General features: G+C 39.7%; 2 protein-coding genes across 2 annotated transcripts in view; both read right to left on the bottom strand.

Moving 5' to 3' along the window:
• Nucleotides 1-330: 330 nt before the first annotated feature.
• Nucleotides 331-8,556, bottom strand: LOC118797974 (interferon-induced protein 44-like). Its single transcript, XM_036557271.1, has 7 exons — nucleotides 8,511-8,556; nucleotides 7,286-7,319; nucleotides 5,929-6,127; nucleotides 2,456-2,605; nucleotides 2,134-2,305; nucleotides 671-774; nucleotides 331-507 (listed from the first exon to the last, which is right to left on the bottom strand). The coding sequence occupies exons 1-7, from the start codon at nucleotides 8,545-8,547 to the stop codon at nucleotides 331-333; spliced, it is 873 nt and encodes a 290-aa protein (XP_036413164.1). The 5' UTR covers nucleotides 8,548-8,556.
• A 3,988-nt stretch (nucleotides 8,557-12,544) lies between these two features.
• The window catches only part of si:dkeyp-9d4.3 (caskin-1), an 86,224-nt gene continuing 76,052 nt past the window's right edge, over nucleotides 12,545-22,716 (bottom strand). Inside the window, exons 17-21 of the mRNA XM_036557500.1 lie at nucleotides 22,443-22,581; nucleotides 20,648-21,621; nucleotides 18,532-19,120; nucleotides 15,923-16,751; nucleotides 12,545-14,318 (exon numbers count right to left, since the gene is read on the bottom strand). Of these exons, the coding sequence (XP_036413393.1) occupies nucleotides 14,222-14,318; nucleotides 15,923-16,751; nucleotides 18,532-19,120; nucleotides 20,648-21,621; nucleotides 22,443-22,581 (2,628 nt within the window). The 3' untranslated portion in view covers nucleotides 12,545-14,221. The remainder of the gene's footprint in view (nucleotides 14,319-15,922; nucleotides 16,752-18,531; nucleotides 19,121-20,647; nucleotides 21,622-22,442; nucleotides 22,582-22,716) is intronic.

Genomic DNA, 22,716 nt, shown 5'->3' with positions numbered 1-22,716 from the left:
ACAGCACTAAGGCAGCAATATCAGTACCTTGGCACACTAGGCTGGACAGTGCTCATGTGAGGAAAATTAACAAAAGCAATAGCTAAGTGGAAAACTAACTACACAAAATAATGTGATTAATCAAGATTTACTATCATTTTTAATGTGTTCAAACCATCCATAGTAGTATAGGCTGAATCCACAATTGTTCAATCCCCTTTTGAAGATGAAACAAGCTCAAACTTTATTTCAGATGTTCGCATGTGAGCATGCAGAAAATCAGGATCAGTTAACTACTAACAAGAATTACATCGTGAATCATTACTAAAGAGTGAATGCCTGCTGAATGCTTTACTCATGTGTTACGTGATATTCTTCAACATAATCTTTAGCAAATTTAACAATCTGCAGTAATGCTGCTAGGATGAGAACATCTTTGGTGTCGTTCATGTTATTTTCCTCATGATAGTTGCTCACGGGGAAGATGCATTTCATGGGTGGACCAAGTATGTTGCTGCAGATCTGCATCTGAACATAAAGAAAATGGAATACAATGATTCTGGGACCAAAAAAAACATAACTTTTGCTATTGACTTATATATAGAAAATTATATCTTGGCTATAACAGCCCAGTATGTCTAAGGAGAACGTATATGAGCACACACAGATAAATCAGCAAATGGTGACTAACCTTTTCTTTGATTTTCCTGCTTCTGTAGATCTGTTTTAGGTCTTTGTTGACCAGTGGACAGACGTCGTCATCGACCTTCGTCATAACAACCACATGAGGGATGCCTGATGCGCACAGAGAATAATCTCTATTAATGTGCAAATATACACTTTATGATGCCACTGTTAAAAGGTAATGGTGTCTTAACTTGAAAAGATGAGTATGCGGCAATAAGAAAAACTGATTTAACTGAACTTTAAATAATACACCAACAGAAAGTAAAACTGATTTTTATTAAAATTTCAAAGAACTCAACACTTTTTTAAGCTATGACACCAATTAACTACAAACTCAGTTACTCAACCCTTTTTTTAAGTTATGACACCAAATGACTACGAACCCAATTATAAAATACATAATAATATTTTGTTTGATCTATAATAAATTGAAAACAGTACAAGAACATTTAATTTATGTTTTACCGTATGAATCTTTTTTGTTTTTTTTGTTTTTTTGTAAATTTATGCTCATTCCAAGTATTTGCATACTATAAGTTGGGGCAGAAGCAATATTCTGTCTGTTTGTCTTCATCTTATGTTGAAACCTTTCAATCTTGGTAGGGGCAAGGTGTGAAATTCAGGAGGTTTTGGGGGTCCGGGATCTCTTGGATCTCAAAATTCTGGGGGGTCCCTGAAAATAAACTTATTATGAAGTCATGATGTCTGTTAGGGAAAAGTAGACACTCAAATACAAATTCAGGGAAAGGTCATTGTTTAGCTGCTTCACCCACACTAAGTGAGCTTCTGTCTTTGGTATTCTAAACTAACTAGAGGTACAGCACTGGTCTGTCTCAGGCAAATTGGTTCACCCAGTCGGTCCTTTCTGGTCTAGCAACTGTAACTATGGGATACTTCTGAAAAATTTTACAACATGCTGCCGCATATTTGTAAATCTGAAAACTTGCCCAATTTCCTGAAAGACTGGTGGAAAGAGTGAACTGATACTTATTTTGCCATCCAAAAACACGAGGAGATGATTAAGATCTCAATTAAAGTGTGGAGGACTGCATTATCAAACTAGAAAAGAGCATTTCCAGAAAAAGAACAAACATTGTGTTTCCACTGAAATGGTCAATACCATCATCCACAGGGTATGAGGGGTAACAGAATGGTTTTATGATTACAAAAATGATGTAAATCATGCTATGGCCATCACAGTCACCATTTCTCAATCTAGCTGAACATGTATAGGAGATTTGGACTGACTTGTATGCTCCACATCTAATCATCTAAACACTAATTTAGGGAACATCTTTTGGAAGGATGGTGTGCCGTCCCTCCAGTACAGTTCCAGAGACTTGTAGACTCTATGCAAAAATACACTGAAGCTGTTCTGGTTGCACATGGTGGCCCAATAAGTTCCAATGACACTTTTTTTGTTTTTTCCTTTCATTTTTGCGCTATCTGTACATTCCAAAAACTCACCCAGGCTAATGGCTTTCTTCCTAACGACTTCCATCTTGTTGATGACACCGATGTCCATTTGTGAGATGGAGCCTGCAGGCACAACACTCACTAGACAGTGAACTTTGTCCTTCAGACTAGGTTCTCTTATGTAGCCTGCGTCTTCATCACTCAGGGGAGAAGCAGGATTAAACTGAAGAGAATAGAGAGAGAGAGAGAGAGAGGAGAGAGAGAGAGAGAGAGAGAGTTTTGCATGGATTTAATGGACCTCCAATGTGTCCCTCAAGACATCAATTCCTTGATGTTTCAGAATATTCTTAATTATGGTTTTGGACTTATCTACCTTGTAGCCATCTTTTATATGGCCCAGCAATGCATTAACAACATCATCAGGATGAATTCCATCTTCGTCATTTTGTTCCAGGCCCATAATATCATTGAAGACAAATGGCAGAGTCTCAGAATTCCTGTTGGTAGTGGTGTAGGCTTTGTACTGTGAGGAGAAAAACAAGGCCAATCAACACTGGCCTAGCGATATTAAAAGATTTACAAATTTATAAAATAAGAAACCTAAAATGGGAGATGTACAAGAATGTGTAACTTTCCTGTGATCAATGGTGAACGACCACTGAAGATGAACAAAAACTTTATTTTCGAAGTAGATTAGCCTTATGTCCACCCTGTCAAAGCCTAAACTTCTCTGTCCATTCTTTCTGGACACTGTGATATGCCGATGTGGTATGCAGCAGAGGGAAGCTCATTGCCTTTTGGCCTTCAGAGAAAGCCTAATGATTTCTGGGAACAAAAAATGTATCATATATTATGTTACAATTGAAATTTTTGGTCCATTTTATTTCATCGAATAATCATGCTTGTTGTATTTTTAGCTCTGCAGGTATTGTAGTCCAACTCAGTTTTTACTGTTAAACCCTTTACAGGCTCAATAAATACAGAGGCTATGGACCAGAAGTTTATGAGAGCTTGATCCAGGATATAGATCTTGGTCTAATACTCATGCTGAGACTTAAGTAACTTGAGATCAGGCTTAGAAAGCCCAAGGCAATATTGGGGAGAGGTAGACTCATGAGAGCTTTTACCAGTAGTGATGTTACCCATGTTACTGGAGCTCCAGAGCAAGTGTACAAAAAAAAATGCATCAATGCTTGGATCATTTTCAAAAACACATATGATTAATGATGTCTGCAGCTTTGTTGAGCACCCAATCATTTGACTGCTTTAGAGAAGAAGTGAACTGTGGTGCTTTAGAAACAAATGACAAGCTTTTAAATCGCTAGAGAATAAAGATTTAGACTTTTATCCTAAAACATCCCCCCAGGACAGAGTCGATTTATAGCTGTTGTTTGTGCTTTTAATTGACAGGTGTCATTAATGTGCACTGGTTTTAAAAGCTTTGAGTAATGAACCCTTACAACCCGATACAATTTATAGGAGCGCTTCACTGCTTCAGAAAGCTTTCAAACTCAAATGCAAATTTCAAGATGCTAATTCAATTGTGTATTTATAATTGCATTTCCCATATGAGTGATTATCATTAAAGATATGATTCAAATTCAAATACAAAACATGTATTTGCATCTGCATTTTTGTGCATAAAGGCTGGAAAAATGAAAGTGGAAAAGCAAAGTCTTTTTGACATTTCATTACATTGTCTTAATGGTCTGGCTCTGACATATTAAAAACAGAATAATAAATTGCCAATTTGCAATTGCAATTCCTCATTGTCATGCTCAAGTTTTGCCAAAATGAAATGGTAATTCGCAATCCTGTTTGCAATTGTGTTTTCACTGTCACAACCAAATGCTGTGGGTGGGATGCTGGGAGAGACTTTTAAGTGAGGGAGCATGCTATAAGAGGAAGGGACAAACAAATAAGTCTAAATCTTGGCAGTACCAGCGCATTAGCAACTACTGCTAGTGACATTTTAGCACTCGCCAACCAGGCCGAGGATAAATCTGTCCATTGTGATTTTTGTGTGGAAGTGTCTCTTGACTAACTAGGAGAGCTTGTAGCTACACAAGCAGCCATCTTAGTAACATTATGACCAGCTTTGCAGCTTTGGGCAGAGGCTCGCAGGATGGTCGGAGGAACACTGGTCCTAGAGCAATGCTGCCCTGCACATTTCAGTGATTTTCCTGCTTTAACACTCCAGTTACAAAAAATCAGGGGCTGTTAACGAGCTGGGTCCAGTTTTCCAAGATCATCTTATTATTAAGTTCCCCCAGGAGCAGGGCTACGAAATATTGCACTAACCCAGTGGAAATGCGCTTCCTTAATAGGAATATTCATCACTGGCCGCCCAGTTCCTCCGATGGTTCTGCGAGCCTCGGCACAACGCCACTAACGTTTGCTTTTGTGCCATTACAATCTCTCTCAGTCAGTCAAGAAACACTTCCTCACAAAAGAATATGAAATCACTTTGGACAGACTTATCCTTGAGCTGGTTGGCAAGTACCGCCAAAGTTTAGACCTTCTCGTCACTTCCTCTTAGAACACGCCTGCCCTTAAAAGTCCCTTCCGATGTCCCACAGGAGTGCCTTCTTGAGAGTGAAAATGCAATTGCAAACAGGATTGCAAGTACATTTTCATTTTGGCAGAGCTGGAGGGTGACGATGCAATTGCAAATGAGATTTCAGGGTCAGATGAAACAAAATGTCAAAAGCAATTTGCTTTTCCATGTTAACTTTTTTCCAACCCAGCTCTTTGTAGAGTTTTAGCTTACAATGGCATTTTAGGGCCACTGTTAAAAAACCATAAAATAGACTTTGAAAATAAAGTCATAATATTTTGAGATAATATTGTAGCTGTTTTGCGAATAAAGTCATAATAATTTGACAAAGAAGTAATATTTTGAGAATTAAGTTGTAATATTTCGAGAAACTAAGTAATAGAATTACGACATTAAAGTGGCATTATTACCAGGAACAGTCACAGTATTGTGGCCAAAGGGTTTGCAAAAGGAAGGTAGCAACCTCCTCGTGTTAAAACGAGGGACGTTGAGGAGTTGGTAGAGTAATTTGTTCGTATCGGTTTTACCAATAAAGAAATACTTGGTCTCCCTGTCTCCTGACACATCAGCACCAGATTGTTATAGTATAAGAACTCTGAAACAGCTGACTTGGAGGAAATTGTCTGTTCTGTTGAAGGGGAACTTGCAGGCAATGGCCGTCAACACAGCTATGGGTGGTTACATTTTCATGCCATTCAAAGAGGGCATGTAGTTTCACAGGAGACATTGAGACTGATAATCAAAATGAATGATCCGGAAGGAGTAAGTGGAACTCAGACATGCTCAGGGTCTTTGTCCTCGCCAGTACAGTAACAGGCCCCAACGCAAAATCAAGTTTAAGATTCTATTTTCAAAATATTATGATTCTATTCTAAAAACTACAACTTTATTCTTGAAATATTATGACTTTATTCTCAAGGTCTATTATTTTTATTTTTTTTTAACATTGACCCTGAAACGCCTTTGTGGTTAGCTTTACTCTCATGTACACAAAACATTTTAAAGAAATGCCACAGCATCATTGAAGACTCCACCCACCCCACCAATCAACTTCATCAACAGAAATGACATACATCACTACTTTTGTAGACATTAATGTATGAATATAGGGCTGCCCACCGCTCTGGGCAAGTGTGCTTACTGCCCCCTAGTGTGTGTGTTCACTAGTGTGCATGCATGTGGGTGTTTCACTGCACAGATGGGTTAAATGCGGAGGTCTAATTCCTCTGTGTGCAAACACAGTTGGCTAATGGTTCTGAATTCTGCTAAAATTCTGCAAATATACTCACCGTTTTTGTGCAGCTTTTTTTAGCATTTGATTGTTCGAATGCCCTGGTTTTAATCTCTCCATGGAAGACGCTTTGCACTGAGTTTATGAAGCAGGATTTTCCTGCTCCTACTGGTCCATGTAGCAGGATTCTGACACGTCTGAGCTCTGGATGGTTCAGCTGAATGTGTCTTAACTTGGCTTCCAAGTTTTCCTTTTCACTGTACGAGATGAACAAGCTTAAATGTTTTAAAGAATTAAAAAGCAGATCACGTTCATTTCAACTTGCATATTCATTTATATTTATAAATAGAGCATTGGAGTCTCAACACTTTCAGAAAAAAAGGTTCTGTGCAGGTACATTTTTCATTCATCAAGGCACTACCAATGCAAAAGTACCCTCAAAGGTACAAAATAAAGGTCCAACTGTTTATCTTATATATGTTTTTCTTAGAGGAGAGGTGCATATTTCTACTTTGTCGTAACTAAAATTTTAGCACAATTAAATAAAAAGGCTGGACAGAAAACAGGGTGCGTGAAGTCACACAATGGTTCTTCACTGTGCTCTTATGGAGTTTCTCTTTTGAAGTCTTGGTTCTTCACAGTGGTTCTTCATGCCCTCATGAAGTTTCTCCTTTTGAGTTTTGGTTTCTCACAGTGGTTCTTCTTCACGCTCTTGAAGAGTTTCTCCTTTTGAGTCTTGGTTCCTCTCACAGTTCTTCCTCCTGCTTGCATGGAGTTTCTCCTTTTGTATCTTGGTCTCTCACAATGGTTGTACCCTGCTTTTATGGGTTTTCTTGTTTGAGTCTTGGTTTTTGCACAGTGGTTCTTCTTCATGCTCTTGTACAGTTTCTCCTTTTCACTCTTGGTTCCTCGTAGAGGTTCTTCTTCATGCTCTTATGGAGTTTCCCCTCCGAGTCTTGGTTCCTCACAGTGGTTCCTCTTCATGCTCTAATGGAGTTTCTCTTTTGGAGTTTTGGTTCCTCACAGTGGTTATTTTTCATGTTTTTAGGGAGTTTCTCTTTCTGAGTCTTGGTTCCTCTAAGCAGTTCTTCCTCATGCCCTCATGAAGTGTCTCCTTTTGCATCTAGTCCTTCACAGTGGTTCTTCTTCATGTTTTTATGGGATTTCTCTTTTGAGTCTTGGTTCCTCACAGTTGTTCTTTTTCATGTTTTATGGAATTTCTCTTTTGAGTCTTGGTTCTTCACAGTGGTTGTGCTTCATGCTCTTAGAGAGTTTCTCCTTTTATTGAATCTTTTGTTGGTGATTTGCTATGTATTTATTTATTTATTTATAACTAGTTTATTCTGAATATTTATTATTAGGTTAGAGCCAAGTATGTCAGACATTTACTGCCTACAGCGGAATGATTTACTTACTTCCAGTCCATGTCCCTCCATGGTCTATCAAAGTCTGTGAAATAAACAAAATGCAGTCACAGGGAGGAATACTAAATGTGTATTAGGTACTAAAAATACTAATTACAGTATGATTATAATATCAAAAGGAAAATAGACCAGAGTTGCAAAGTCAGAGTAAATATTACTTTGTCATATATGATCATACTTTTCATGTTTATACAGGTTGTCTGTAACCACATCTCAGGTTTGATCTCCCTTTCACTTTCAGGCTTAGTTCTACAGTTGACTGCACTGACCAGCCACTTCAGTAAAACCACCTCTTTGTTTCTCATCCATTTTATCAATCGCCTCAAATGGCACTGCATTAAAAACTAGCATGCTTCTGTGACGAATATCTCCACATACCCACAAATGCAAGTTAAGACTGTACTCTGCACAGTGAAAGTCGTATGTTGACAGCGTCCAGAAATGCTGCCTACTTCTCTGGGCTCAAGCTCATCTGAAATGGACTGATGTATAGCAGAAACATGTATAGTGTTCTGACAAGTCAATTTTTCAGATTGTTTATGGAAATAATCAATGTCGTGTTCTCTGGGACAAAGAAGTAAAGAACCATCTAGACTGCAACCAGTGTAAAAATCTAAAGCCAGGGTCTTGGCATGGGGGATTATTGGGGAACTTAACTTTATTAACACTGAACACATTTTAGAGCAACGTATGCTATCCTCTATACAGTGTCTTTTTCATGGACGTCCATGCTGATTTCATCATGACATTCTGCACGTTACAACATTATGGTTAATCAGAGAGTGTGGCCGGTAGACTGGACTGCCTGCAGTCCAGAGCTCAGAACTGTCTCCCATTGAAAATGTGTTGTACATTATTGAACTGAAAATATAACAAAACAGCAAAGGCCCTGTATGGTTGCACAGCTGAAGACTTGTATGACAGAAGAATGGCAAAAATTCCACTTTCAAAGCTGGATAAGTTTGTGTGTTTTTTATGTTTGTTTATTAAGTACTGGTAAAATGAAAGGTTAAACACTCCTGTCCCAACGTTTTTTGGAACATGTTGCAGAAATCACTTGGAAATTCTTTTGTACTGTTTTCAGGATTATACAGGTCAAACAGAATTTACTAATCACTGCTGTCTGTTTTTTATTAGAATTTCTCATACTGTCCCGGCTTTTTTGGAACTAGCCCCAAGAATGTTAAAACATTTTGCTAACATGAAGTAATCTAACCTGGTATGGGCTGTGGCTTTGATTTCCTCAATCCCATTTTTGCAGTTTTCCTTAGTCACAATAATCCTGAAAGGCAATAAGAAATTGAAGTTATTAATAAACTTAAATCAGAGGACAAAATGTCAAATCCGTAAGCAGAGAGAAGTATTGCTTGGTGTGCAGAATAATATTGACATTTAGAACAGTGTAAGCAGAAAACCAGAGGTGGAAAAAGCACAGAGAAACTGTACTTAGTGCAAGAAATGTCAATGTTGTAAAACATTTAAATTGTTCTTTCTTTGTAAATGTATGTAAATTCCTACATAGTGCACTATGTAGGGAGCAGGGAGTTATTTGAGTTTCAGCCGCAGCATGAGTGTTATATAAGACTTGCATTGATTTAGTGACCAAATAGTACTTATAAAGTAAAGCAGTGCTGTATTGTCATATGTTCATTGTTCATTGTTATATGACAAAAAGTTTAAAAATTCATGAAACAATCACAATATACAGCAATGGGCGACCAAACGTTCTCCTCATTCAGTGGTCCATGATTGCTTGGCAACAATACTATATTCTAAAGGAATACTTATTTATGTTGATTATTATTAAAATTAGCTTAAATTATGTTCTGAAAAATTGTGTATTTTTTCCTATTTTACCATTTTATAAAAGCAATAAGCTGCTGGAGGCCATGCATTACAGTGATTTTATCACAGGGAAGGGGGATTTACTGCGATTTGGCATCGTGTCCCTTGACCCGGCAGTATGCTGCAGTTGGCACACTCTATGGGTAGTGTTGGGCAAATGGTCTGGGGACCTGGAAAAAGTTGGGCACAATAGTTCTTCTTCTCCCTGTCACCTTTATTTACACACCTACGTTCACAGCTATTTACATATTTACAAGCGCACACATTCACACCGAAAAACAAAATGAGCAATAACAGTCTCCACTACTAGAGAACATAGATCAATGACTGCAAAGTCATACAGATCATAACCACTCAATACCATTCAGTCAACTACTGAGCTGAAAGAATCTCCCCTGTACCCCCAGTAATGCTGCTTATATTTAGTAAGCTCCTCCCCTAGAATAAGCCATTACTGACCTGGGTAAAACAAGAGCTCTGAATATTTAAATATATTTACATACAACAGTAATTATAGTTCATATTCTTCATATACTGTCCATATTCACATTCATGATGTCATTAGCACTGTACATTTAACAATTTTCTCTCACTGGTTTTGTTCTTACCTCCTCTTCTACAGAGGATGGACTCATCCAGGTAAGTAAAACTCAGAAGAACCCACTCAGTTCTCTTTTCAGTCCTTAGAAGCAATGATGATCAGTCCACAGGTAAGTATAGTTAAGTATATACAATCAGTCTTTACTGATTACCTTACATCATCACAGTGCCTAAGAACAACCTTCCCTGTGGTAAAATTGCAGTAATGCATGGCCTCTCGTGGCTTATTGCTTTAATATTACATAGTGCTGCTTTAATAAGAGTATAGTAACAATGTACAGTTAATCAAGCAATTACCGCCCTTATCTGAAACATACATGCCCTTTCTCAAAGGCAAAATCCTGAAAAGACATTTTCATTGATCTTAATTTCATGCAGCAAAGAAATAATGATGAATCATAATGAGACGAGCTTTATTTAGGTTATTCTGTCCTTGAATACAATAAGAAATAAGACTTACCTTGCTGAGTCTGAGCTGACTGTTATACAAATTTCTGCAATGCGACTAGAAATGCTTTCACTTTCACTTCTCATCCCTCCCCTTCTCTCTATCTCTCTCCCTCTCTCTCTCTCTCTCTCTCTCTCTCTCTCTCTCTATCTCTCTCTCTCTGACACACACCCACATACACATACACACACAGCTACAAACACAACCACAAGAAATGCAAATCACCTGCTCTTGTTACATGATTCACCATAAAAAACCCCAAACTTCAGTTTTTCATGAAGTGCACACTTAAGAAAGATGGTTCTTTAAGGGTTCTTTAGTAAAGGCAATGGTTCTATTTAGAACCATGTGTGCTTAAATGGTGAAACAGTTCTTTGAATGATAAAATTGTTCTCCAGATTGATGGAAAATGTGTTATATATGTTTTTTTCTAGAGGCTTTTTGAAAATGGTTCTATATAGCACCAAAAAGGTTCGTCTATTGTTACGATGTCAAGCTCATTACAATAGAAGAACCCGTTTTTGTGCTATATAGAACCATATACAACACGTTCTCCATCAATCTGAAGAACCATTTCACCACACAAGGAACCATTTAAGCATGACATGGTTCTACGTAGAACTCATGGTTCTAAACAGAACCATTGCCTTTACTAAAGAACCTTCTTTGTGTGTGCTATATATATCTAAAGGGGTATCCTCTGTTCATCATAAACTAAACGGCACTCCTGGAACAAAACCTCATCTCCTTTTTTGTCATTTTTCTTTTTTTCAGAATTTGAAAACACTATCTGCTCTTTACGTTGTGCAAACATTTCATAATGAACGAAGCAATAAAAATGCTTCAAATTACAAAAAGAAATGGTTCAACTAACCTTTTTTAACTCCTTGGGACCACCGGTGGTTCCAAAACGCACTTCATCATATTCTTCATAACTTTCATATTTCATAAGCTACATTCAAAAGGTGGGGGTCATATGAGAGCTGTAACTGTCTTCTTTCCAGTCAAATAGATGGGTGATGTAATTTTAAGCCCTTATAATAAAAGAAGCTGAACTCACAATTTTTTATGTCTACTGTAAGTTGACCATTTTTTCCATAAATCTGGGCTTTAAACTATAAACAGATGGCGTCTCTTCAGTGATCTGCTCTGTAAAATTATTCTTATAAAAAAAAATACAAAGAGCGTCTGAGATTTTTGGCTTTCAGCAGTAAATTGTAAGCAATTGTGGCAATATGTGTGATCATAAAGCACACGTTCTGTTAATTTGAGGGGAACTTTAACAAAACATAAATAAATAAATAACAATTTTACATTTATTTCATGCAGTTACTGAATAATTTGCCTTACGATTTGGTCATATAAATTCAGATGGAAAAACCAAAATAGACCCTGGAGAATAAGTGGTCTGTCATTTGAAGTTCAAAAGTTTTTTTTTTTTTTTTACGTGATAAGACAGGATATACCATCAGAGATTTACTATCTTTCTCTTTTTGTTTTTTTTTACGATTGCTACAAGCATTTTCAGTGCTAAATTGAATTAAAAATACAATATGCATTCAACGAGTACTGTTTAAAAAGTTGCAAATGCAAATATCTAACATGAAAATAAACTGCCTATCAGTTTGCTAATTCGCAAATCAGACAACAATCAAAGCCCAAAAGAAATGACAATGGTTCTAGACAAACTGCTGATACATAAGCGAATAAGCTGCCTGTTTCTGTAGAGAGGGGTGTGAAGAGTTTTGAAAGAGTGAACTTTGTGCTAAAATTCTTCTTAGTGTATTTAATTGTATGTAGCATTAACATTACTCTTCATTGGGAACAAAAGGGCCAATCACAGAAAAACAGCCCCAGCCCATTATCCCTACTCCACCAAACTTTACTGTTGGTACTATGCATTCCAGCAGGCAGTGTCCTCCTGGCATCCACCAAACACAGATTGATGTCAGTGTGATTCGTCACTCCAGAGAACACGTTTCCACTGCTCCAGAGTCCAGTGGCGGTGTGCTTTACACCCCTCCGGCCGACACTTGGCATTGCACATAGTGATCTGGCCATGAAAACCCATTTCATGAAGCTTCCGACACGCAGTTCTTGTGCTGATGTTGCTTCCAGAGGCAGTTTGGAGCTCTGTAGCAAGTGATGCAACAGAGGACAGGAGATTTTTACACACTTTTGTGTGGTCTACTGTTTCATGGCTGAGCTGTTGTTGCTTCTAGACACTTCCATCGCACCACAATAGTGTTTACAGTTGACTGGCTGCAAAGGGCTGACAACAGGGGCAACACTTTTGACAGTTCTGCACTTGAACATATATTTCTGTGTAACTGACAAACCACTTGACATCAATTCCGTTTGTATTCATAATTCATAAAGTTTATTTATCATAATTCCACATACTCTCAATGTTCTTTACATGGAAGAGGTCTGCAAGGATCACCAGGGTCAAACACATTAGCCAGTTGAGCGTTTACACAAAATAACAACTGGAATATTACATATATTTTACATGATAAAAGGTTCAATACTCTAATGTCCATCTCATTGACTTTGCAGATAATCAAGCACATGATAGAGGATTGTCATGACTGTTGGAGATGATGTTAGGTTCAGCTGTCTGCTATACTCAAGATGGCTGGCTTTGACGTATTACCGTTATTTATAAAACTAAATCATCAACACGGAGAGTTGATAGAAAATATTGCTCTGTAATTTTAAGCTTCTTGCAACGACTTCACATTAAATTACGTCATTTTAGTCACTTACATAGACTACGCCATTTTGTCATCGTCAATAAAAATGAATTCTTCTCTGTGCAGTTACAGAACAAGAATGCAAGCATTCTTTAATGGGCCGACGCATATGCAAAACACATACATCCTCTCATTTGGTCTCTCAAACAGACACATACACGCTAAACTCCTCACACTCTGGCGCACAACCACACCAACTTTTTTCATTTGATCACATTGATTGGGACTGAGTGGGCACCTGTTGCATTCCAGGTTTTCGCATTCCAAATTCTACTCTATGAATGGTAATTGTAATCTATATGCCGTATTTACACTGTCGTCCAGCATCTTATTCTGCATTCAGCCTATATCTATGTATAACACCACTCTATCTGCTGAAAAGTGGGATTTGTCAATGCAAAAAAACTACACAATTAAACACGGTCACACATTCACACACACGAACAACAACGACAACGTAAATATCACGATATATCTCAATGTCCAGAGCTCGTTTTCTTTTAATCGTTGACAAAGGGGAACTCGGAAATCCACTACATGGAAGAGGAAAACCAGGTTGGTCTTCTCAAGACCATCAAATTGGGTTTTTCCTACTTTTGCTTTTAAGTTAACGCAAATGTTCTTCACCTCTGGGGGTATCCCAAGGAGAAAAGGGCTGGGCATAATCGTCTGGAGTTCCCCTTTGCAGTCAGTTATGAGCCATAGCAAACCTGTTAGCTGGTTTCCCAGAGAGCACAATAAATGTTTAGGATTCCATTAATCGTTTAAAAACAAATACACAATCGGCCATCGGACCATAACATTGTTAAAGGAAACACCAAGGCCACACATACAAACGGTACATACATACATACAAACGCACACTCCGACACGATGCTCGTGTTTCTCGACCTAAATGGAATTTAAATAGCTTGTTAGCATTAAATTGTGCTTATCTCTGGAAGCAGCATGATAGCAGTCAGTAGCTCCAAGCTCGAGCTGAGGACCATGGCTCCGAACCTTGGACAAACATGGGCGAGAAGGGCAGGAGAAACACTCGGGATGGTACTGACGTTGCCGGGTGCCTACGTCAACCACCAGACTCCGAAGCTCTTTATCTTCAAAACTCAAGGGCTCCGCACCCCAGCATCTCCATCTCTTCTTGTTGGAATCAACGAGTCCTTGTTTAAATCGGACTTTGCTCAACTCACCGGGATGTGCTTAAGCTTGAGCAGGTTTGGTGCTTACAGACCAAAAGAAGTCTAGGCTTGGCAATTCTGTCTTGTGCTTTTTTTTTTTTTAATCCAACATGGCATCCAGCTGGTCTGCTAGGTCATCGAACATGCTCCCGATGTCATCCAGAATGTTGACTGTGGTCTTGTTCTCCACCACAGAACTGGGGAAGAGGGGAAGGCATAGAACAAGAAAGTAGAATTAACATGACATCATTGAAAATAATCACTAGAAAAAAATGTGATTTTAATATTTTTAATGAATCATTCATTTATGATATAATTTGAAATTACAAATTTGTACTAAATTTGTACTAAAGTGCTTTGCCAGCTACAAGGAATATGGATGGGCATTTCAGTCAAATTTGTTGAAGCATTGCAGAAGCAAACAAATTTGCAGAAGGAATCCTCTGAGCCTCTGAACGCCTTGATTTCTGGGCTTTAAAATACATGGTTGCATTTTTAGTTTTATTTTTCGTGTAAAAGAATCATGCTTGTGTTTAAAATCTGCAAGTATTACAGTAATGCTCTTGTTTCCTCGTTAAGTTTTGGCTGGAAATAAAAGGTCTTGAAACAGCCACCCGAAAATTGGCCAGTCTCCATGGTATCTAGGTAGAAGTAGCAAAGTGAGCTATCCTATTGATTAGGGCTTCAGGAGCTGAACGTAAGTCCTAACAACAATCAGCATAAGTACGAAATAGGAATCAACCAGGCACGTTTTGTTTTACAATGGGTGAGATCGGTTTTGTGAGAAAAAAAATGTCACTCTAGGCCTTCTGGACATTGTAGATATGTCACTGGCTGTGAATATGAGTGGCAGCCTAATCAGTGGGTTGTTAGAAATGGAAAACAGTGGCAGCAGCTCAATGCCAGAGCTCACTACTGAAAGAGTCAGTGTGAAACTGCTTAAAATATATGCAAATATGTCTGTGTTTAAGTTACAATGGCCAAAAAAATGTTAATGTGAATTGCTGTTAACTTAGCACTGAATTCCACTGGGTCACTAGCAGAAATTAGCATAGATGTTTAAAAAGTTGAAAGTTTAATTGTGTGTTTTCCTTCAAGACATTTTGATTCAAAGGCTTATGCTTAAAGGTTTTGTTTTTTGTAGGACAAATATAAATATTCAAAATGTGAGATTTTATGGTAAAATCAACATTTCCATTCATTATATCGCCCTAATTACTGTGTTTCTTGTTAAAGGTTCTTTAGTGGAATGTCTTGTTAATGCATCTCAGGAAATAAGTGGTGTTGTGACAAGAGAGGGCGGGGTCTAAATAGCCTTATTTGACAGAAGGCCACTTTTTCACTTAAGTAAAAATTATTAACTATTTCATACTTTAGATGCCTTCATTAACTCCCCTAAAATGTACTACTGATCCTTCAAGGGAACTGTGTCCTTTTGCTGCCAAACTCTGCCCAGTCTGGGGGCATCACAGTATCATCAGCAGAGCAGGACTACCTGGGGTAGCAGGGGATTAAGTGCACAATCAGGTGTACCCCAGCCAGTCCTGAAATCTGAACCTTCAACGGTAGTTGGCTCACATCTCTTATCACTAGGGTACTGGCCACCCCAGTTAGCCTTCTGGGGGGATAAAAGCTTTGCCCAAGGTCATGGGATTTGAACCAGCAACTTTTGGGTTTTGGTTTCGTCCAAATTTGTGTAAATTTTTAACCAAACTATCAGCTAACTTGTGAATTAATGTTAGAATATACATCATTTCTCTTAGGAATTTAAAGATGTTCATGCAAAAAAGGATTTACGTACTTGTCCTCCTTCTTGATCTTCTCCTCTACCACTTCCAGAGCAGCAGCTAGGGAGGCGCTGGTCTCCTCCAGCCTGAACTGGGTCATGTCTTCTGCTGCATGGCCTCCAAACAAGCCTCCTGCTTCAGCCTCCAGCAGCCCCTGCTGGACCGCCTCTGCTCTCACACCTCCGTCTTGCCTTAAGCCTTCAAGCTCACCCTCAACCTGTGGCTGCCTGGCCACACCCACTTTCCTCCTCCTCATCACAACCTGCCCTGACCCTTCAGCACTCCTTGTGACATCACTTCCTCCAAAACCCTCTCCAGAAGCTCTCCTCACTTGGCTCTGGCCAGTGCCGTCCATTCTGTCCTCTTTTCTCTCTCTCTTTCGCTCCTCTTCCACCTCCCTCAGCCTCTGCTGCATGGCCTCCACCCCAGCCAGTTCTACTTCCAGAGGACCAGGAATATCCACAGAAAGGCCTGCCATGGAGGACCTCGGGGGCTTTACTGGCGCTGAGCCAGACCCAGGGGTGGAAGGGGTCTGGGGAGTTTGGGGGGTTTGGGGTGTCTGTGGGCTCTGAGCAGGAGAAGTCGCAGCCCGTGGAGAGAGAGTGTAAGTCTCCACTGGCTTTGGAATCACAGGGCAGAGGGTGGGATACTCCGCTGGCTCAGGGAGAAGAGTGGTAGGGGAGGATGCATGTGTGTTTAGGGCACTAGGTGGGGTGAGAATTTGTGGCTGAGGAGCTGGGGAAGATCCTGGGGTCTGAATTGGCTTTATTTTCACTGGTTTGGGGAGCGTTGGAGGTGGGCTTGGTTTTGGAGACACTGGTGGTGGGACCTTTTTGACCTCCACTAAAGAGACAAAAAAAGGCACAATGTACTTTTTATACCTTTTTTCCTTATAATATTATGTCATTATTCTAGTGGCACTGAAAGGGCTACAAATACAGTCGTATGCAAAAGTTTGGACGCCCCTGGTCTATTGATTTTCTACAGAGAACACACTTTTGCACATTTTAATGCAAAATTACTGTTTATTTGCTGAATGTAACATATTGGAAAAATAATAAAACATAAAAAGTGGCCTGTGCAAAAGTTAATATTTTTATTGTTTATTTTTTCCATTATGTTAAACTGTGCAGTACAATTTGAAGTCTCACTTTATTTGGATAGTCCACTATAGTCCCCTATAGATTATCTACAGATGTTCATACTGTTAACAAACTATCAGTTGATTCTAAACAGTGGTGGGGTTAGGGTTAGGATTTGGACCAGGGTTAGGGCTAGGACCAGGATGAGGGCTGGGTTTAGGCTTTGGGTTGAGTTTAAGGTTAAGGGTTAGGATTACAGCCAGGTCTAGGATTAAAGACAATTATGATCAATTTAGTAGATATTTAGTTGAATGAAACTTAAAAAAAAATTAAATATCCATAAAGCATCTAAAGTGGGCCATCCAAATAAAGTGTTCCCCAATTTGCAGAATTGGTCATATTTAGGTTTGTTCTTAGAAAATCAGAGGTGTTCGAACATACGACTGCACACTACCATTTCAGTGTTTTCAATAATATTCTCAAGGGAGATAGCCTGATAAAAATGATTGGTAATAGATTGTTATAGTATGCTATTAAGGATGCATAATTATTTCAGAATCATATCGGTTGTTAGTGGCTTAATAATTAATACTTGCCTAAATAAATAAATATTAAATAAAACACATAAAATGTTTGGTGTCTATGTTTAAATCTACATTGCAGACTAAAGTTTTATCATCTCTGTCATGAAAAACTCATATCTTTGAAGCAGTAACTCTACAGAAGAAATTAATTTTGATTGACTTTCAACAGTTCTGCATAACTCAACAATTAAGATGTAAGCAGTCATTCAGAGTGCTTGGGTTTGAAATGCTCTGTTCTAAAGAAACTTAAAGTGATGTTGATGGGAACCAGAAATCTATAGTGGGAAGCAAAAAGTTGTTATACAAAAGGATTCTAATAAATACATTGTCTGATGCCTGAAATACTGTTTCATAATAGTTTCATGGTAACGTTTTGAACGAAAACATTTTTAATACATTCATGCAAATTGTTACATCAAAAACAGTACCCAAAGAAATTTGACTACTATTTTACCATCATGATTTCATATAATAACTGAGAAGATGTGTTGGTTCACTGGTGGTTTTGGATAGTAAATAAAATGGGGATATATTGGGGATGTATACATCATGATCCCTGGTTCCTATCACCACCATTGTAAAGAGAAAGACTGTAAGTTTCTCTACAATAAAACATTTCACATCAAACCACTCTGAATGACTTTGTTTACATCTCTTTGATTGAATTATCCAGAAAGTTTGAAAAATGTTTGGAACTGTCTGTTAATGTAATGAGATTTTAAGTTATTTCTATTGGCCATTCATCATGAAATAAGCACACAATGAAAATATAAGATGACATAAATAATTAACATGACAAATTACTCCAAACTTGGTCATGGAATCTTTGACCTAAATGACCTTGGAATGGTCATAGCATAATCTAATGGTCATGGCATAATCTAAGATCACACTAGTGATTAAAATAAAGTGGACACATATCATTGAACAACAGACAGAGTAAAAATTCAGTCTTACCTGGGCTGTGCTGGCCTTCTGGTCCAGGAAGTGGCACCCTCCTGGTGGGCGTTGGAGGATCAGGCTTCTTAAGGGCAAGCGAAGGTTTGGGGGAAACTGGAGGCTTCAGCACTCTTCTGAAATCATCTGGCCGCAGTTCCCCTTCACTGCCTTCCCCAGCACAAGCTTCTGATACCGGCCTCCTGCGGGTGCTTTCTGGACCGTTCTCTGTGTCGTTCCTCTGTGGGGTCCCTAGTGCCTTTGGGCGGCGCCGTATTGTGCTGGTCTCAGTGAGTTGGAACCTCTCGCAGTCTGAGTCGTGCGGTGGCCGGGGCCTTCTCAATGTTGCCGTGGCGTCCATTCGTGACCACTCCTCCTGAGGGAGGGAAGGGACACCTCCTTCCAGGTGACTAAGCATGGAGCGAGGGCGGGGCTCTGGGGCCAGCCTCATTGGTGCCTGTTTCTGAGGTGCAGCCTCCTCCATGATTCGTGTTGTCTCCAGGTTTGCTTGTGTGGTGTAAGAACGTGAAGTAATGTCACCTTCCTGGGTGTTATTAGGCTGGGCGTCTGTGTAGCTAGTGACGGGCCCACTGATGGTGCGACGGCGGGTCTGCATGTCTTCGTTAGAGTTTCAGAGTGTCACGGTTACGTCGCAGGAGGTCTGGACTTGCCTGAGGAACAGAGTAAATAAACAGTGCATTCAATGTTTGTGTAATGCTGAGGCATCCTAACTACAACATCTTGCTAAGTCATGGCCACAACTTAATTATCTCATTCTCACACCCTACTAATTATCTCATTGTCATGCCTTACTAGGTCATGGCTATGACTTAACTATTTCATTTTTACACCTTACTAAGTCATGGCTTTTACTTAATTATCTCATTCTCTCACCTTGGTAAGTCATGGCTATTATGTATCTCATTCTCACACTTTAATTACCTCATACTCACACCTAGGTCATGGCTTCAATTTAATTATTACATTCTGATACCTTACTAGGTCATGGTTATGACTTAATTATCTCACTCTTATGGCTTATGAAGTTGTGGCTACTACTTAAATATATAATTCTCAAGCCTTACGTCATGGCTATTACTTATCTCATTCTCACTCCTTATCTCGTTCTCGCACTACTAAGCTATGGCTATGCCTTATCTCATTCTCACATCTTACTAAGTCATGGCTATTACTCAATTATCTCATTCTCACACCTTAATAAGTCATGGCTATAGTTTAATTATCTCATTCTCACACCTTATTAAGCCATGGCTATGACCTGATTATCTCATTATCACACCTTACTAAGTCATGGCTACAGTTTAATTATCTCATTCTCACACCTTATTAAGCCATGGCTATGACTTGATTATCTCATTCTCACACCTTACTAAGTCATGGTTATGACTTGATTATCTCATTCTCATGCCTTAGGCTGGCTTTGCACTGTTAAACTTTCATGCAACTAGATGCATGTTCTGAGTTGGAGAGTGAGTAACACACTTGTATTAAATGTAATATTATTTAATATTACTAATAAAATATATTATTGACATTATACATTGCTGCACACATGTACAGTTGTATGCATAAGTTTGCATGCCTCTAGTCAAAAACAAACTTAAGTGCGGCATTTTCTAAAAATTTTAATACAGAATTCACACTTCTTTGCAGGAATTTCATTTATTAAAATCTGAATCTAAAATGTGCCATAACTTCTGCAGAGGCCACATTTTATGATTTATTTTTTCCCCAATGTGTTAAATTCAGCAAGTAAACGGTAAGTGTGCATTGAATTGTGCAGAAGTGTGTTCTCCAGAGGATGTGTTAACTTGCTTTCATTTAGAAAATCAACAAATTATTTAATTTAATCAGGGCCACATAAAGTTTTGCATAGAAATATATATGTTGTGTATCAAAGAAAGTTTATGAGTTATTGGAAATGAATATAAAATGTGCCAGTGGTCCCAGGTTTCCATTTTTGGTAGTTACATTAGCCTTGTAGCTCCAAGAAGCAAACTTCGGACCAAACATGTCTTGACTACATTTGGTGTAAAGGAAAAAATGTCTGAACTAATGCTTTAAAGTGCAAATAAGCAGTAGCATTATTCTTTTTGTGTGGGTTATATTCAGTCACCTGCAGGTAATTGTTGCCAGTTCCTTTGGCTCCACCTCCTAATTTGGACATTTCAAGCATGGCAGCAATGTCTCTGACACTGCCCCCTGATGAAGTCGATTCAGAGGCAATGCCGCAGTCGCTCCGGCGGCGTTCCCTGTAGTTCACGCTGAGGAACGAATCACTATGCTCGCCTCGACCAGTCCCCCTTTCGTTAGACATAGCCGCCTCGTCGGCCAGGTTGCCGGTGGAGATCGAGGAGCAGGAGCGCTTCGGTGGGGTGGGAGGTCGTGTCCTCCTGCGAGGACGTGTGGTAGCAAATGACTGGCTGCGGTTGACACCGCTGACATCAAGGGTGTCGCCGGAACCTTTACCGGAACTGCTTCGGTTGACACCGCCTAGCGTGGCGTATTTCACCGAAGAATCAGGCAAAGGAAGCTCTTCGTTGACACGTTCTGAAACTTCGGTAACTGCAGGCGTCCCGCTGCGCATGATCCGCCTGGGCAAGGGCGGAGTCTGGTCCTCCTCATCCTCGGTGCCACCTTCAGGTGGAAGACAGAGTAACGGCACAGCGCGACCATGAGGATGCACCCGGGGGGAGTCGTTTGGTCCCCTTGGCCTGCTTTGTGTTCTCATGGGCGAGCCAGGAGTGTGCGTGGGGGAGTTTGTGTGAGGGGAGGAGGTTTTGCCTTTAGTGGGCGTATGTGGCGGGGTGTGGGTGGGGCTATCGTACGACCCAGGTTTCTTGAGTGGAGGAGGGGCGTTTGCTCTCTGTATGCCCCGCCCTTGCGCAGTGTGCCGAGGAGATCCACGCCCCTCCGATCCCTTGCGTGTCCTTGGTGCAGGGGTGGATTTGATCTCTGGCACGTTACTGATCACATCTGCAGCAACTGGTTGTTTTGTATCTGTGCTTTCATCGGACTGGCCAGGAGTTTCTTCCTCTTTTGGAGGTTCGCCAAGCCTGTTAACAGCCAGCATTAACTTCTTCTGATGTCCTGCAGTGCAAAGGATGTAAACAGAGAAGGGAGTTTTACAAATTAGTGGACAGTTTTGTTGCTAGAGGGCATCCTACAGTATTAACACTCTTAAAGCTATGGTTTGGCCAAAAATCTAAACATATTAACCTCTTACCCCAGATGAAGCTGCTTCTTCTGAGATCAAGTGTATTAATGGAGTGTTTGTCCCCTTTTTACTGTAGTAACAACCTCTACTCTTCTGGGAAGGCTTTACACTAGATGTTGGGGCATTTCTGTGAGGATTTGATTGCTTTCAGCCACAAGAGCATTAGTGAGGTCAGGTATTGATGTTGGATGTTTAGTTCTGGATCACTCCAACCCCATCCCAAAGGTAGTGGACGGAGCTCCGTCACTCAAGAGAACACAGTTCCACTGCTCCACTGCTCCACTGCTCCACAGACCCCTGGGGGGCTTTCTATCCCTCTAACTGACACTTGGCATTGGGCATGATGACCTTAGGCTCATGTGTGGCTACTCTGGAGCATTCCATTCTATTAGCATTGTACAAGTTTAATGTGCAACTGAACACTTTTAGCAGCAACAGATGCACATTAAAGAAGCTGAAGTCACTCCGTAGAAGGGCTGTCTGAATACTTTTAGACATATAGTGAGCAAAGCTTCCATTACTTGTTAGCTCCATTCGCCTTGTAGCTCCAGTACAAAACTAAAACAAAAACAAAATTTCCAACATTAAACATGTCTTGGCTAACTTCTTTTAGGGTAAGAGGGAAATTGTGTATTTTTTTGGCCCAAATATTGCTTTAAATGTTTAAGCTAATGCGTGGGTTCAAGTTCTATACCCAGTTTTGTGATGCCAATCTCCTGCAGGTCCTCCAGTGTGATGTCACTGACAAAGTCCATGTTGTCATAGCCATTCTGAACAAGTGTCTGGTAGTACTGACTCAGTCCAATCAGAGACAACCACTCCGCCAGACTGGTCTACAAGGACATGAAGAGGATGACTGGTTAGCATGGATTATGATGGTGGAATATAAGTTCGTCCACACAATTTGTTGGTAAATATATCCACACAATGCCAGGAAGACATGAAAATTCAGGTACTGTGGGGACATT

The sequence above is a fragment of the Colossoma macropomum genome, unplaced genomic scaffold (genome assembly GCF_904425465.1).
Source record: "Colossoma macropomum unplaced genomic scaffold, Colossoma_macropomum, whole genome shotgun sequence".
Classification (NCBI taxonomy): Eukaryota; Metazoa; Chordata; class Actinopteri; order Characiformes; family Serrasalmidae; genus Colossoma; species Colossoma macropomum.
This window is presented reverse-complemented; position numbering and strand designations above follow the sequence as displayed.